Genomic DNA, 18,046 nt, shown 5'->3' on the forward strand with positions numbered 1-18,046 from the left:
TAAAAAAAATTATTATTATTATTATAATTGTATGCCTGGTATGTAAGTAGTGCTTTGGAGTTCTGCATAGTCCTGCTCTTAAGGAGATGCATACCCGAAACACTATTCCACATATCACCCATCCATCCCTAAGCAGCATCTGGCTGTCTACTGAATCTCTCCATTGGTTAATTGCTCCTCCTCTTCCCTTCCACATTTAGAAGAAAAACTTTCTTCTTCTTCTAATCCACACATCTTGGATGTGTGATATAGATTTTCCCAGTGAATTTCTCTGGCTGTTCTGTCAGATACAATACAAATGAACAGGCAAGGGTTTATGGAAACTATTGCCATAGTGAATCCTTGCCTCTTCTGAAGCTCTTTGGCCTGACTGTTGATGAAGCACTGTGCCATGAGGCAAAGTGAGTTGACCACCTCAAGTGACAGGATCCACAGGGGCAAGAGATCTGGTCTCCAATGAATGCATTGGCTGTTACTGTTGCTGCAGTGGCACAACCCTTGCAGGCCAGATCTGTTGGTCTCCTCCTACCCTTGTTCCCAGAGTGGATCTTTATTGCCTCCATGTTCCTGATGTAGATTTTCACTCACCATTTCTTCCTTGGTGGGGGACACCATTTTGTGGTATACCTCAGGTGCCAAAATGTCTTGGGCTGGTCCTGATCAATCATAACCAGATAATCCAGTGCAGTGCCCCAGTTTTCTGTACTATAACGTCCTGGGAGGCACATGCCATTTGACGGGTGCAGGGGGCAGATGTTCTAACCTGTGTAGACACTGTTGTACAACTACTAACTTAACTGGTATATTTCTCTGTACAAATGAGAAGAGTGTGCTTTCGCACTGTGAACTTGCTTGCAGGCTTTGTGTAGGCCTCTGGTTGGCCACTGCAAGAGCAGGATGCTGTACTAGATGGTCCACTGCCCTCATCCAGCAGGCTCTTATGTTCTTAATAAAGTGCAGCAGATGAGAAATATGATTCACACATAACATTCAGAGGCATGACAGAGTTTGGCCTTATGGCAGGATAAGGGCCACCATGAAGAATAACAGCTTGCATCTCAGTCCACAATGGAGCTCTGCATTTCAGGGAAGGTCACAGTCTGGACCTCTTGATTACAGTAAACCTTTTAAAAGTTCTTTATAATTCAAGCTCCATTTGAGATAAAGTGAGATTGTCACTGATATATAAAAGACCCATGACAAATGCTCCCCTTGGGTCTGATTTGTACATTTGTTTCCCCTCCCCCTCTGATACAGATGTTGCAATATTGTGAGAGAGTGGGGGTGGATGAAATGTAATAATAATACTGTTGATGAGCTAAGCAGTGAATTAATGCTTTTATCTGAAAAGGGATCATAGTTCTCTGTAAAAGTGAAATGATTCAGGAGATTTAATGCTAAACTTTTTTGTAAACCCCCCCCCCTCAGATTTAGTACATATAGTTTACATTTAAGAAGCATCTTATTCTGCTTACTGTGTTTAAGCATAGAAACATGGAAAGAGCATTATAGAGGTATCTCTTAAGTCTGCCTAAGAATTAAATATTAACGGGTATAAATCGAAAAGCTGGTTTTTTAGATTTAGATAAATTTAAATAAAAGCAGGCATTTCCACTTATCCCTTAAAAGCTCTGCAAGTCTTATTATGTTGTTGCTGCAAACTGTTCACACTCTAAACATTTCTCTCTTTCCCCTTGCGTATCAGGGAGCTGATATAGAAGTGGATGAAAATGGCACCCTGGATTTGAGCATGAAAAAGAACCGGCACCAAGAAAAGGGTACTCCGCTAACGTCTTTCAGTACAACAGTTCCCACTCCTGCCTCTTCTCCCTTCAAAACAGGCAGCATTCTGGTCAATGCCACCTTCTACCAGGCGTTGTGTGAAAAGGAAGGATGGGATACGCCAATCAACTATAGCAAGAGCCAGGCAAGAAAGGGGGAGGAGAAAGAGGTATATTTTTTGTTTATCACAATACACCATGGAGGGAATTGTTGATCTTGGAATAATTTATTTTACAGTAGCCAGTTTGAGCTATGGCAGCTAGTACTCCACTTCTAAGCCCATGTGCAAGTCAATGGCACCATTCATTTTGGTGGGAGTAAGAATGAGACAGTGTACTAAGAATTAGGGTGCTAATGAGGATTTTTCCTTCCTGGCCTATAGGAAGGATGTGCAGTTAGAACCATTATGAAAGCCAGTGAAGTTATGATCCTGCATCCAATTACCTGGGAATAAGTCCTATTGAACTCAATGAGGCTTACTTCTGATTAGATGCATACAGGATTGCATTGTAAATCATGCATTCTAGAAAGCATGATCAGTATTCCTAGAAAGTAGCACCACATTTTGGGAACCAGTTTATCTAGGGAATAATGAAAACATTTTAAATCCTTAAAAAATAAAAGAAAGAAACTGCATGGGATTTTTCCAGCTCTGTATATATGATATGATCAATATATAATTAAAGTTCACACTTCCATGATAGACGTTAAGAATTAAGAAGTTATGACAATGCTTTATCTCTGATCTGCTATGCATTCATATTCTTTATACATCATGATTTAGAGAAATGGTAATTTTTGCTTTGCTAGCAATATCACTTCTTTAAGAGATTTGATAGAACAATGAAGCTCTTCCAAAGGCTTTTCTCTCTCTCAGCAAACTCAACATTAAATCTTAGCATTTAAAATACTTTTATTCAGTCCAACCCTTTGGCTACACATCTCTTATCCCTAGGGAAATATGAGGTCAAAATATAAAAGTCTCTGCTATCCTGTGATCAAACTCATAGGGCTAAGATTTGTGAAGTACAGACTTCCTGGATTAATGTGCAGGCCGGCCCAATCATATGTAAAATGGCGCTACACTTACAAAGCAATGATGTAGGGGCTGCAACCTCTGTCCACTGCTTCCCATTGGCATCCTGCAGCCTCTCCCCCAAGGTCATTTTTTTATCCAGTCTGGTACTGACACTGGAAGTGAATCTGGCTAGGGAGGGGCCATAAAGGCAAGCAATGAGCAAGAGCCCCTGACTATCCACCCTTCCCCCCACACACTTCAAATTGCATCTCTGCTGCCTGTTAAGCATAAAACTATGCTCTATATGGGGCTCCCTTTGAAGGCAACTCAGAAACTGCAATTAATTCAGAATGCGGCAGCTAGACTGGTGACTGGCCACTGAGATCATATAACACCGGTCTTGAAAGACCTACATTGGCTTCCAATATGTTTCTAAGCACAATTAAAAGTGTTGGTGCTGACCTTTAAAGCCGTAAACGGCCTCGGTCCTGTATACCTAAAGGAGCATCTCTGCCCCCATCGTTCAGCCCGGACACTGAGATCCAGGGCCGAGGGCCTTCTGGCAGTTCCCTCATTGCGAGAAGTGAGGTTGCAGGGAACCAGCGGAGGGCCTTCTTGGTAGTGGTGCCCGCCCTGTGGAACACCCTCCCATCAGATGTCAAGGAAATAAGCAACTATCTTACTTTTAGAAGACATCTGAAGGCAGCCCTGTTTAGGGAAGTTTTTAATGTTTAATGCTGTATTGTGTTTTTAATCATTGGTTAGGACCCACCCAGAGTGGCTGGGAAAACCCAGCCAAATGGACGGGGTATAAATAAATAATAATAATAATAATAATAATTAATTAAACTGGTATAGATCCATGTTTAAAGACACAGATCTGCTGCTGTCATCTGTAGCTTGACCCAAAGCTAATGCTCAGATTTAGTCGTTAAAGAAACCAAGCACATTTTTTAAAAAAAACCCCACACATAAGCCGCATCCCATTTACTCCTCTGTGTTCCTCACAAAGATACTAGAAGAGAACATCAATATGCATGTCAACATGGCACATCAATTTGGCCTACAATAGAAACTGAATAGAAAACAAAAAATGCAGCTGTGGTCCCCTGCCCACCCCTTCATAAATAAGACAAATATTTACATAAAGTAATTCATCATTTGTAAAAGATACTGTACTAAATTATAATTTAAACCTGGTGATTTCCTTGATTTTTGTTATGTTCTTTTCATTTTTGTGTTTATTGAGCTTTGGCAGGATGTTGTGGGGTGTTTTTTCTGCTTGTTTGTTTGTTTTCTTCCCCCCTCCATCTTTTTGGCCATGTTTTCCATAGGAACTTGTTGCCAGAGCTAGGCAAAGTGGAGGTTTATTTGGACTTTCTCTTATGACAAAAAAATCAAAAAAAATCAGCATTGACCCTTTTATGCCAACCGACTGACACTTTGATAAATTAACAGAAATCAGAACAGTTTGTTCAGCTTTATATAACCCTGTAACTTAGGAACGGTACAGACAAAATGGCTGCCAGGTGGAGGCCATATTACTATTTGCTGCCATAGTGGTTTCATACTGAGCAAGCTATTTGTGGTCAAAAAGCAGAAAATTAGAGTTTCCTCTCCATGTCAGTGAAAATTTTGGGAGTGAAGAGTCTGTGGGATGTTAGCATCCAAAATGCATATGTAAAGGGTTAATTGCAAGAGATGTAGAACTCTGCGATGTCATATGCCTGAGGCAGTTATGGCAGTTATTTCAGTTATGGCAGTTAGTTTAAGAGTCTTAACAGTTAGAGCAGCAGGTATGTTGTGTTAGGCTGCTGTCTGCCTCAGAGTTTCAGTCAGTCTGTAAATGTTAGTCAGCCTTAGATACAAATCTATGTAAGATGTTTTAGCAACTTAAGTATCACCTACCTGCATTGTATATTTAATCTGTAACTGCAAGTACAAAAAAGTTATATGTTATTTGAACTTTAAAACAGAGTGTCTTGCGTAATTTTTATAGGAAGGAAAAAGAGAACTAATTAAAGGGCGAAACAACCCAGGACTTTCTTCTGCATACTCTGCAAACGGGAACTAATTTCCACATAGTATGGGACAAAATTCCTGAATCTTTTGGATAACTGCTGCATACCAATATTAAACACAGAACAGCTACTTAAACTAGTGATACAACTGCTCAGATTTCAGTTCTAGAGGATCACTGGTCCATGTAGCTTAATATTGCTTGAACCAGAGGTAGCCAAACTGGTGGTCCCTCTACCACACACGTATATTTTAACTCTGACTTGCCCCAGCTAGTCAATGATCAGGGATGGTGGTGGTAGTAGAAGAGGGCACTTCATTGACTCCCATGGTCAGCAGTGACTAGCAATGACCCTCCACAGTTTCCCAACCTGACTTGGGAGATACCAGGAAATGAACCTTATACCTTCTTCACAGAAAGTATTTTTCTACTTGCTTAGCCATGACTGTTTCCTCAAATAACATGCTGCAATAAGTCAGTTGCAACAAGCAACCATTTTAAAGCTGTGCCTTCATGCTAGTCATTATGTGTGTGTCTTCTGGTCCTGAGCAATCTCACAGGTGATAGATATTTTTTTTTAAAAAAAAAAACCAAAACAAAACACCTTGTGTTGAAGTGACACTCTCCTTAGGCAGACAATTGCCATACAGGCCCACTTTTTGTTGATGTTATTGTTTAGCATCTTGCTTTAAATTTCTGGCAGCAGCACCCAGGGCAAAGGGGTTAGGAGAACACGCTGGCTGAAACATGTTAGATGCAAGTGGGTATGATCAGAGGACTATACAGAAGCCACGAGGAAAATAAACCACCAAAGAGTTATGTGGCAGCTTGTGGTGCTTGTAGAGAAAAAGGACAAGGATAAGCCAATCTTGTTCCTAGCTTGTGCCAGGGGTAGTAATTGCAAGACAAGATTGCTGTGCTTGTTCCTATCTCTGAGGCTGACCTTGCTAAAGAAGTGCCTTATCTTCCTGGATCCTCAGCAGTTGTTGCATTTGTGGTGATGGAAGAGGAAGAGGAGTGTGTTCGTTGTGAGACAGATGCTCACATTTCAGTCTTAGACATGCTAAAACGTTTGTTAATAAAGAAGTCCTAAACCAGGATAATGAGTGAATTCAATATAAAATTACTTTGATTCAGCTGGTATTGATTTGAACCCATCCAATGAACCAAACTCACAACTGGGTCCTGTTGCTGGTGATATGAGCCAAGTTTCCAAAAGGGCAAATTGTTCCATAGTGAATCTAGAAAATCCCTGGAGATAGTTATGGGGTTTATCCAATAGATTGCAGCTGTAGAAGTAAAAAATATAGCAACCCCAAAACATTTCTGTGAATTAAACAAAAGACTTTGGATCTGAATACATAAAACCTTGATGGAGACAATACTGTATACAAAAATTGCTGCCAAGATTTTCAGCACATAGACATTCTCAGCTTAAAAGTTGTGGGTTTTGTGCACCACTCTTTTTAAAAAGATCTGAAACTTTAACAGAATACTATTTCCTCACAAGTCAAGCTTGCATCATCCAACCCACAAGCTTCCTGATCCTCCAAAGTCAACTTACTGTCTCTGAAATGTTTTGGTTTTTTTTAATTCTACAGCTTTTCCAACACTAGATAACAGCAGAAGTCTTAGAAACTTATCAAATTATAAGGGTGTAAGTTGCCTCAAAGTAAAATAAAATAATCTATTTTTAATTTATTTTCTGGTTCATATGCACAACAGTTGGCTGATTTTGTTGGTCATTTCTAGAAAATATTGTCTCCCTCGTACACTGAGAAATGGCCTGTCCAGATGCCCCTTAAAAAAAATAATCCTGAATTTGGAAGAGGCTCACACTTTCTCCAAAAGGAAAGTGCTGAGAAATAACTGGAGCTGTCAGTTTAGTTCAACTGTCAGTTCTCCAAAGATTCCAGGGTTTAAAATGTTGAAAGTGCCAGATGCTATTATCTGTTATTCGTGTTGTCATTATGTTCTGGTCTTTGCAGAAATCAATATAAATGTCCATCTGCACATTAATGGAATTTCATTCATTTATTTTTGTCGTCCTGTGTGCACATAGGAATATGTGCACTGGCAAGAACTCAACTTGAAACTAGTGGAGCTTCCCTGCCATTCCCATGCCCCCCCCAACACATACACACAAATACAGTCTGCAGTTTGGCAGACTGTTCTGGAAATAATGGGGAAGTTCAGCTTTTGTACACATCCCCCCCACTTTTGTAAAAAAAAAAAGAGCTCTTAACTGGAAGTAAGCTTGTTATCAGTGGTACCTTATTTCTCTGAATCAACTGACCACTTCACAGTAGTCAGCACTTGTGATGCACATGAATGGCCTCTCAAGTTTCTCCTTCCTATTTATTGTTTGAATATTTGTGACCTGCACTTTCATAGAATCCTATAATTGTAGAGTTGGAAGGTACCTAAGGATCATCTAGTCCAACCCCCTGCAATGCAGGAATATGCAGCTGTCCCATACACAGATTGAACCTGCAACCTTGGCATTCATGCAATATATTAAGGTGGCTTAGAGCATGCAATACAGCATGCTTACAGCATGCAATGCAATAAAAGCAATCAATCTAGGTAAAACATAATTAAAACAGCAATAAAGCAGCAATAGATAATGGCTGGTTAAAAAGAAAAAAATGTGAGGGCCTACCTAAAAAATACAGCTTTTAAGAGATGTCTGAAAGAAAGCAGGGGCAGTTCTTGCTGAAGCTGCACAGGTCATGAGTTCCACAGGACAGGGCTTGCTATGCTAAAGCCTTGGTTCCTAGTGAAGGGAACTGAACCCTAGGGGCTGAAGCAGGGTCAGCCCAAGACATTCTGGTACATGCAGCAAATCACAATATGGTGGGGGCCCCTCCCTACCAGGGAAGAAGAGATGAATGAAGATTAGGATCTGCTGGCATCTCACCTTGCCTTGTGGGTGGCTAGTTTTGGGCTAGGTAAACCCCCAGAAGGGCTCCATCAGAGATATTATCAGCAGAAGAATTAGGGGAGCATTTTCACTAAATTTCCCCAAGGACAGGAGAAATTCTCAAACCGTTTCTTAGGGCTGAGGCTTTCCATTAGCAGTGGCCATAGGTTGGCACCTTAACTCTGCCCATCCCAAGGCTTTGTCTTTGTCTTGCTGATGTTGCAAGCAGCAGCTGCTATGTTGGCAGTTTGGACACAATTTTTCACCCTGCTAAGATGGGAATGGTGGCCATTGCACAAACAAAAGATGGAGCATATTGTGATAACATTCTAAATTGTGATAACATTCCTAGGGGAAAAGGGGGCGGGAGAGAGAGATTCAGAAATAGGTCTTCTGAGAAATTTTGGTTCAGCTCTAGCTACCAGTATTGTGTTGAAGATAGAAGCACCTCATTCTTTTCTGTTATTTCAGAAAGATCCTGCGAGCTGTCCTGAAAGCCTGGATGAAAAAAGATACTCAGATGTCTCGGTTCCTAGTCCAAAATCTAAGCTCCATTCAAGAGATCTCAAAAAGGAACTGATCACGTGAGTCACAAAACATTCCTTTCCTTCTTGTTGTCTATGGGCTTGAGAAGTCCACACACTGCTGATATGCCCAGGGTGAAGAAATGCTGGATCTCGTCCCTAATATACACTGCAGAATATTGGGTGCCATTACATCTTCCTTTTTAGCACTGGACTTTAAATCTCTGGGTAGATTTGGGGCAATATTCTCCTTTACTTTTGGCTCATGCCACGTAGCAAGTATGAAAACTTCAGGGAAATGATCACTTCATAAACAGCTCATCCATATCCTGCATGGGGTTGGATCCCACAAATAATTACCGTATTTTTCCGTGTATAAGACTAGGTTTTTTTCCTTTAAAATAATGTCAAAAATTAGGGGGCATCTTATACTCTGAGCCATCTCCCACCATTTTCTTAAATCTGAATCCCCCAAAACAGGGGGTGTCTTATACATGGGGGCATCTTATAGATGGAAAATACAGTAGTTCCTGTTTGCTGTACCTGAAATCAGTCTTCAGACAGGCCTGTTTGAATGCTACAATTCTGTGGGAACACAAAACAACAACAGAATGTGTTCGTTGCAAAAAAATTAACTTTGCCCAAGAAGAGCTAGGTTTCTAATAGAGCAGTTGTTGACATGTAATAGAGCAGTTGCTAATCAGTCAGTTTCATATGATCAATGTATCATTAATAGTTGATATTCTTTATCTTTCTCTGGCAGCATTCACAAGACGGTTTATTCTGTTTTACACTTGTTCTTAGCCAAAAGGCTGAGAAGTGTTTCCGTTTTCACAATGTTTTCCTAACTATTAATTGCCACATTGTATTTCAGTTTCCACATGATATATAAGCCACGTCTAGAGTATAGTGGGATATAGCACAAGTTTATCACTCATTTCCACATTATTTGTCAACGGGTTTTTTTCGGGAAGCAAATAACACAGAAATGAGCACTAAGCTTGTGCTATATTCCACTATAGTTCCAGAGCAGTGGCGTAGCGTGGGGGGTGCAGGGGGGGCCGGCTGCACCGGGCGCAACATCTGGGGGTTAGGGGGCACAAATCCACAGGTTAGGGGGCACAAATTACTTGCCTTGCCCCGGGTGCTGACAACCCACGCTACGCCACTGTTCCAGAGCTGGCTTTTACACCATGTGTAAGCTCAAACATAATGCAGAACTTAATAGATAGGAAGAAGTTGTGAAAATGGAATAAACAGCCACATGAATGCAGCCTCTATCTCTGTTTTCTATAATTTCATTTATTCATCACCAAATACTTTGATATCAATTCTATGTCTGACATTTGCCTTATGGATTTAGAAGCCCTCCTCCAGATATTACTGTTCCCATGGGCCAAATCTTCTTTGACACAGCATGCCTCAATCTAAATCTAAAGACTGCTCACCATATTGTATCCACACTTATGTGTTAGCTTTGCCTTTTTTAAGAACACAAATGTTGATGAAGCTAGCAGAAGGAAAAGCAATAATTTCCCCAGTGACACTTTATTTTTATTTTTTACTATTTATTAAATTTCTATTTAAAGATCTGTTGCTGTGTGACATTAATTCCAGGGATCCACACAGCCATTTACTACCTTAATAACTGAACATAATTTCTTCTCTCTATAGTTACAATAACTCCAAGCCTTGTATGGGATTTTAAAGCATCCGTAATACTTGCTCTGCATGCTGATGTGTACCCAAAATGTGCTTCCCTACACAATTTAATTCATAAACACTTAAGACTCGCCATTTAAAGATTCTAAAGGTAACACTGAGGGCAGAGGACATTTACTAAATATTCACCGGCAGAATAGGTAGTTTAGTGAGCAATACAAATGGCTCCATCATGAGGAAGCACCTATAATGACAACAGCAATTGTAAAGAAAAATTCTACCTCTGAGGTTCAATTACAATGAACTTTCTTCATTATAAATATAGATTACATATTTTTAAATATTAATGGTCTCTCTGGAGATTATATTTATACCAAAGCAGCTGTATGACACAGAATGGAATAAGTTGTCTAAATGATACACTAGCTCTTTAAAAAAAATATGGTGCATTCTATGCTTGTTTTTAAAATATTACTTTGTGGTCCATGCATCAGCAGTGTTTTGGGAGGATTAACTAAGAGAATAATTTTGCTTCTGAAGAAATAAAAAAGTAGTAGCTGGGACCAAAATGCAGTCTCTGGAGTTTTCAAAGTAATTGGGGAGGGGGGGCTAACAATTAACCTGTAGAAAATTGGAATAGGTAAGCCCTTTTCAGAAAAGGGCAGTTTCTCATATCCTAGGGCCCTCAGGTTCATGATTGTTAGTCCTTACAGTGTCTTGGTGAAGTTGGGCCATCTAAATCACGAGATCACATCAGCTTTTAATATCACATATATTGTGAATATATAGCAAGGGGTGTGAATCCAGATCCATACACAACCTTTTTTAAAAACATTAAATTGAACTTTCCCCCCTGAAAAAAAATATCCTGTGGTGAATTAAGAGTCTATGGGCACCCAATGCTGAACTAGTATAGTGTTTTTACAAGAATATGAAAGTTATTGCATCCATGCCTTCTGAGAATTTTCAGCTCAGCTTTGAACTCATCTTCACTGTCATAATATGATTGATGTGATAAGAAAAAGGTACTATTATGAAATGTATCATTTCAGACAAATGTAAGGATGGTTCGTACACATAAGCATCATCTTCCCATGCCTCTCCACATTATTGTGTATCACTTAAGACAGCATTTGAGCATGGAAGCAGTACATAAATGAATGAATCGTAATACACTTGGAGAAATATTAGCACAAATTAGGAAATGTAGTGTGGAAACCCATTGGGTGGTACTTGACTAAATTTTACAGAGAGTAGACATACTGAAATGAATTGCCCTAACTTCCTCATCTTCATTAATTTCAGCGGGTTTACTCTGAGTAAAATTTATTTGACTATCACCTAAGTTCATTTTTTTTGCTTGCAATGGCATGAAGAAAAATTGATGCAATCACAGAAAGGCCTGAGGGTATCTCTCACACTAATATTTCTTGGCACAGTAGGACACCTCATATATATCTATGGGTATGTAACAGAGGGGTGTTCCCATTCATGTGGGAAACAATTATCCATCTTTGTATGTTTATCGCACAGTTCAATAAGAGAGATGTACAACAACTGTATGTGTGTCTGCATTTCCATTTTATTTCCTTAGGTGTCCAACACCAGGATGTGATGGCAGTGGTCATGTGACAGGGAACTATGCATCGCACCGCAGGTAAAAAGTGAGAGCAATTAATAACAAAATGAAGGCATGACGTTGTGGACTTTTTACTTACAAACCTGTTCCCATAAAAACACCCCGAGCAATTTAGCAATAAAAACATATAAAAACACAGAGCTGAAATCCAGTACAGATGCAGATGGGGATAAAAATCTCCATTTAAAAGGAAGGTCTCCAATAAGTACCAAAAATATAACAGAGGCAGAGCTTGTTGGATATGTAACAGGAGAGTGTTCCAAAGGGTAAATGCTACTAAAGGCCCAGTAGCACATTGTGCTAAATGGAGCTCCCTATGTAATGGTTTCTGTGATGACCAAGGTCCAGCTTACAAAGAAGTCCCTGTAGCAGTTGAAATGCATCATCTGAGCAAGAAGGAGCTCTGTGGCCTATGAGGGATAGACAGCTGTATCATCTACTACACTCTTCCTTCACATCCCTATGGGGATGAAGGAAACTAAGAAGGGATTTGTTTACAAGCGGTTGCTCTGTGATCTTTTTTTTAATTTAATGGTTAAATAGTTTTAGTACAATTTTTTAATTTTTGCAGAGGTATATTCAAGGAAGCCTATTTCATGTTTGTTTTTTCCCCTAGTGTTTCTGGCTGCCCGTTGGCTGACAAGACCTTAAAATCCTTGATGGCTGCCAACTCTCAAGAGCTTAAGTGAGTATTAGTATCAAAGGAGAGGGAGGGGCTTATTGCTGTTCTCTTCCTACATATTTTACTTACTTCAAAACCCAGTCTGCTTGTTCAGCAACAGGAACCAGTACAGCTGCGGAGCAGATGTTTGCTCTGCCTTTGGGGTAACAACTCCAGCTTCCTGTAGAATGCACTAGTCCAGCTCTTGCTCCAGTGCTAGGTTTTGGTCATGGACACATGATATGGTGTCTTGGATATGGTGGCAAAGGGTGACAGGTAGCCAGGCAAAGGAATAAACCTGGATAGTTGCAAATGCTGTCAAAGCAGGCCTAAAGACGTCTGTCTCCCTATTGTCCAGAGACTGTATGATTATTAACTCACTTCTGAATTAATTTCAAACAGGAAAACTCCACACTTCAATATTTTGTTACAGGTCTCATAGTTAACTATTTTTCCACATGTGACAGCCATGTCCAAAAGAGGGATACTAACAGGCTTGGGGAAACTCCAGGGTTTGCAGAAGTGCAGAAAAGATTCGGGAAAATACTTTACTGTGGGACCCCAAAAGCATAACTTGAATAGAAACACTCTGCAGTGGAATATTTTGTTGCAGATCCCACTTGTCAGTGTCTAACTTCTACACCTCTGCCATTCTGCCCCATACCTGTCCAGTTTGTCCCCTTTCACTCATGCAGTCCTGCCTGTGTAAGAGGTATAGCTATAGTAATAGCACCTCCCACAGGGAGAAGGTTGTTGGGTTTGCACCAGCAGGGAGTTGAACTGCCCTGGCTAAGGGAATTTGGGAGCAGTCTTATCCCGCCCAGCAGGTGTAAATCAGAGGAAGGGGAGAGAATCTTACTGTTTGTCAGGTCTTGAAGTAGATGTGTCTAAATGTTGGGAAAGAAAATGTTATTCTCATATTTTGAAAGCCAGCTGGAAATACCAAGTCTTGCAAGATGGCTGGATCTCACAAAATACGCAGTCTGGTTTTTCAGATCAAAGTACTTGGGCTAAGCTTTAAAATGTGAGTGTTTATCCAAACCAAGCCTGCAAATCTTTCCTTTTTATCCTTTGCCACTAGACATACCCCTCTGCATGTGGTTGAGGCAAGCATTAAATCAGATGAGTCCATATACTGCAGAGAAAAGTCACAAACAAAAGAGTGGCTGTGGAGGTTCTTAAGGAGGCCTGAGCAATCTGGGCATCTGGCCTTATTATTGAAGAGGAAGGTTGGCAGGCAGTCACCCAGTTATCATTGGGAGCGTTTTGGCTGATGAAGATGCTTGGATAAAGTCTGGCGAAGGCTTCCAAGAATGCTTGACAGAATCCTGTGCTCGTGTAGTGCAGCTTGAAAAAGTGCAACAAATACAGAGCTGGTTACTAATTTGTTGTGAGGAATGCAGACATCTTTCCCGAGGGCAGCATTTCTGTTTGAGAGTTAATCACATCTCCTCCCGCATTCCCACTGTAGCATCTTGAGGAAATGTGACTGTCTTCAAAACTGGTGCATTGATTGCAATAGTGAGCACTGTACATAACGTCACTGGGCCATTGGAACTTGTGGGCTACTGCCTGTGCAATTGCTAGGAACATATGAACCTGCCTTCTACTGAGTCGGTCCATCAAGCTCAGTATTGCCTGCACTGATTAGCAGTGGCTCTCCAGGATTTCAGACATGATTATCTCCCATCCCTATCTAGAGGTTCCAGGAATGAAGTCTGTGACTTTCTACATGCAAAACAGTTGCTCTACTGCTGAGCTGTGGTCCTTCACCTCAACTCTTACTGATGAGCAACACACTCTTACCACCACTACTGCCAGGATTGTCCCTTCGTTCATGAAGCAGTGCTGGAAACTGTTGTATGCTATTAACAAGCACTTCATTTTATGCTTCCAGCTGTGTTCTGCCCCACTCTCTCTGGTTTGGTGAGGTGGTAACAATAAGAGCAGAGTAAGAGGTCTGACAGGAAGCTCTTCCTCCCTTCCCTCGCCCCTCTGGCTCTGGCATTGAGAATTCTGGAATATTAGTGTCTCAGCTGCCAGGAAAACTGGACATGTCATTTTCCTAGGATACCTGAGCCCTTATGGTGCCTTATGGGGATTCTTCCCTGGCTCAGATTGCAATCAGAGAAATGACACTGAGTTTTGAATATAGGCAACTATTCCTAACATGCTAAATTTGTATTCTGAACCAGGTTAATATAACTTCCAGCAACATCACTATTCTCTTGTACAACCACTGCAAGCCTCTTTGAGACACTACTGAGTATATTCTATGTGAGGCCACTAAGATGTCCCCATCACACCTGTATTGCACATCTATTATAAGTTTCCCTATGGAGATCCAGGTCTGATGGCATGGATAACTCCACTGAACAGTATTAACAAAAGAAATACAAAATGCTGTTTGAGCCAGACTATAAAATCCCTATTCCTAGAAGAAAGAGAAACAAATGTGTGTAATGGATATACAGGGGGTTATATTTCTTTCTTTAACAATTAATCCAGTGCATATATTTGAGCCTGACTATATATATTTTCATGGTTCCGATTGCATGGAGCCCGGACAGCCCCATGGTTTTCCACGGATCTGAGGGCAATGAAACAATCGTTGAGACGGCTAGAGCGCCGGTGGCGGATAACTCATTCCGAATCTGACCGGACACAGGTTAGAGCTCAACGTTGAGCCTACCAAGTGGCGATAGCGACGGTGAAGAATTTCTTCACCGCCTCTATTGCATCTGCAGAAAACAGCAGCAGGAGACTTTTTCAGGTGGTTCACAATTACCAGAACCACCTGCAACATCGGAGCCCAGTACGGGCCACATGTTCTCCTGCAATGATTTTGCAAAGTTTTTTGCAGATAAAATCACTCAGATTCGGGAAGAAGTAGACTCCACCATGGGAGCAGGGCCGGGGCGGGAGAGTGCTAGAGTTCTGTCTAGTCAAGTTGAGTGGGATCAATTCCAATCTGTTATCTCCGAGGATGTGGACAGGCTGCTTGGACGAGTGAAACCAACCACCTGTCTCCTGGATCCTTGCCCATCCTGGCTTATAAAAGCTAGCCAGGAAGGACTGGGCAATGGACTTTGTGGGGTGGTGAATGCTTCCCTCCAACTATCGCCCAGTCTCAAATCTTCCATTCTTGGGCAAGGTGATTGAGCGAGCGGTTGCCGAACAACTCCAGGCATGCCTGGAAGAAGCGGACCATTTGGATCCCTTCCAGTCGGGATTCAGGCCTCATCATGGGACTGAAACTGCCTTGGTCGCACTGGTTGATGATCTCCGGCGGGCTAGGGACAAAGGTGAGAGCTGTTTCCTAGTTCTGCTGGATCTCTCAGCGGCGTTTGATACCATCGACCATAGCATCCTTCTGGACCGTCTTGAGGGGCTGGGAGCTGGGGGCACTGTCATACAGTGGTTCCGCTCCTTCCTCCTGGGCTGTGTTCAGAAAGTGGTGGTGGGGGATGAGTGTTCAGACCTCTGGGCTCTCACTTGTGGGGTGCCTCAGGGTTCTGTCCTCTCCCCCATGCTTTTCAACATTTACATGCAGCCGCTGGGAGAGATCATCAGGAGGTTTGAGCTGGGTGTTCATCAGTATGCGGATGATACCCAGCTCTACCTCTCTTTTAAATCAGAACCAGTGAGGGCGGTGAAGGTCCTGTGTGAGTGTCTGGAGGCGGTTGGAGGATGGATGGCAGCTAACAGATTGAGGTTGAATCCTGACAAGACAGAAGTACTGTTTTTGGGGGACAGGAGGCGGGCAGGTGTGGAGGATTCCCTGGTCCTGAATGGGGTAACTGTGCCCCTGAAGGACCAGGTGCGCAGCCTGGGAGTCATTTTGGACTCACAGCTGTCCATGGAGGCACAGGTCAAATCTGTGTCCAGGGCAGCTGTTTACCAGCTCCATCTGGTACGTAGGCTGAGACCCTATCTGCCTGTGGACTGTCTCGCCAGAGTGGTGCATGCTCTGGTTATCTCCCGCTTGGACTACTGCAATGCACTCTACGTGGGGCTACCTTTGAAGGTGACTCGAAAGCTACAACTAATCCAGAATGCGGCAGCTAGACTGGTGACTGGGAGCGGCCGCCGAGACCATATAACACCGGTCTTGAAAGACCTACATTGGCTCCCAGTACGTTTCCGAGCACAATTCAGTGTTGGTGCTGACCTTTAAAGCCCTAAACGGCCTCGGTCCAGTATACCTGAAGGAGCGTCTCCACCCCCATCATTCTGCCCGGACGCTGAGGTCCAGCGCCGAGGGCCTTTGGCGATTCCCTCATTGCGAGAAGCAAAGCTACAGGGAACCAGGCAGAGGGCCTTCTCGCCGTGTGGAACGCCCTTCCAGCAGATGTCAAAGCGATAAACAACTACCTGACATTCAGAAGACATCTTAAGGCAGCCCTGTTCAGGGAAGTTTTTAATGTGTGATATTTTACTGTATTTTTGGTTTCTATGGAAGCCGCCCAGAGTGGCTGGGGAGGCCCAGCCAGATGGGCGGGGTATAAATAATAAATTATTATTATATTATTATTTCAGATTTGAAATGCACTGATTCTAACAAATCAAATGATTATTTTCATCTTCCCCTTCCATGAAATCTAAATAACTGAGTGGGAAAATTGTGAGGTTTATATCAGTGGCTGAGTTTTCAGGTACAACACAGCCCTTGTACACCCCAAAATAGTTGCTTTCCTTAGGTACCCTTTCTTATTTTTCCAGTTGCACATGGTCATGTCAAACCAGGAATGTGGGAAATTCTAATGCAAAAATCTCCTAAATTAGATATTTTATGAAATGTCAAGGGTCATCTTCTTCTCTGCACTTTGCTTTATAGATGTCCAACTCCAGGATGTGATGGGTCTGGTCATGTCACTGGAAACTATGCCTCACACAGAAGGTAAGAATCTTCTGCTTATTTTTTTGGGGGGAGGAAGCTTTGGCACTCCAGATTTTGCAGGACTACAACTCCCATCACCCCGACCACTGGCTATTCTGGCTGCAGCTGGTGTGAGTTGGAGTCCAACGTTTGGAGGGCCACAGGATCATTACCCCTGAATCATCCAGAAGCAAAAGCCTGGGGAATCTATATTGCTCTGCTCTGTGTACTTTCAGCTTGTCTGGTTGTCCCCGAGCCAGGAAAGGTGGTCTCAAAGTGACTCCTACCAAGGAAGAAAAAGAAGAACCTGAACTTAAGTAAGTGGAGCGGCAAGGCTTGTCACTTATGCCTCACTATTCAGTTGCTTACATCACAGGAAGATTGGTCTCAGATTCACTAACTTATATCCTCTCCTAACAATAAATCCAAACAAAACCTCCAAAGGATGGTTTTATGGTTCAAGTGCTGTTGTGCTGTCCTTGAAGTAAACCAGATGGCACAGCTCTGAAAAGTCCCAGGTCTTAAGAAACAAAGGAGAAGCATAGTCTCTGAATTTATCTGTCTCATCCCCCAGCCCAGATGAACCAAACTTTAGGCAGAGACCCTTTTTAGACCCTCTATAATTCTTCTTCTGAGCCCTTATGACCAGTAACCTCACCCTTCTGCCAGTCCTGTACACCCACATGTAGGGAAGGCTTACAGATCATACATTATTTCCCCTACCAGTTCACTGGCTGATGCTTACAGGGGCTGACAATTGTCTGCATGTGGAGCCTCTGCACATGAAGATTTGATCTCCTTATTTCGTTAGATAGATAGATAGATAGATAGATAGATAGATAGATATAGCGCAAGATAGCATATGGCAGGACAGGCAATAAAATAGAAAACATAATAAGAAGAGTGCAAAATGATCATTAAAATGATCGACTGATCAA

The 18,046-nt window shown here is 42.0% G+C and overlaps 1 protein-coding gene across 10 annotated transcripts in view; it reads left to right on the forward strand.

Annotated features, from left to right (window-relative positions):
* Window positions 1–18,046, forward strand: part of ST18 (ST18 C2H2C-type zinc finger transcription factor) — a 183,603-nt gene that overhangs the window by 153,932 nt on the left and 11,625 nt on the right. For all 10 annotated transcript variants that reach the window (XR_008331469.1, XR_008331468.1, XM_053396174.1 and 7 more), the window contains 6 exons: window positions 1,706–1,951; window positions 8,215–8,327; window positions 11,524–11,586; window positions 12,185–12,253; window positions 17,067–17,129; window positions 17,345–17,425. Coding sequence is in view for 8 of the 10 variants with exons in the window: in XM_053396174.1 (XP_053252149.1) it covers window positions 1,706–1,951; window positions 8,215–8,327; window positions 11,524–11,586; window positions 12,185–12,253; window positions 17,067–17,129; window positions 17,345–17,425 (635 nt within the window). In the remaining 2 variants the exon portion in view is untranslated. The remainder of the gene's footprint in view (window positions 1–1,705; window positions 1,952–8,214; window positions 8,328–11,523; window positions 11,587–12,184; window positions 12,254–17,066; window positions 17,130–17,344; window positions 17,426–18,046) is intronic.

This window comes from Podarcis raffonei, chromosome 7 (genome assembly GCF_027172205.1).
Source record: "Podarcis raffonei isolate rPodRaf1 chromosome 7, rPodRaf1.pri, whole genome shotgun sequence".
In the NCBI taxonomy this organism is placed as follows: Eukaryota; Metazoa; Chordata; class Lepidosauria; order Squamata; family Lacertidae; genus Podarcis; species Podarcis raffonei.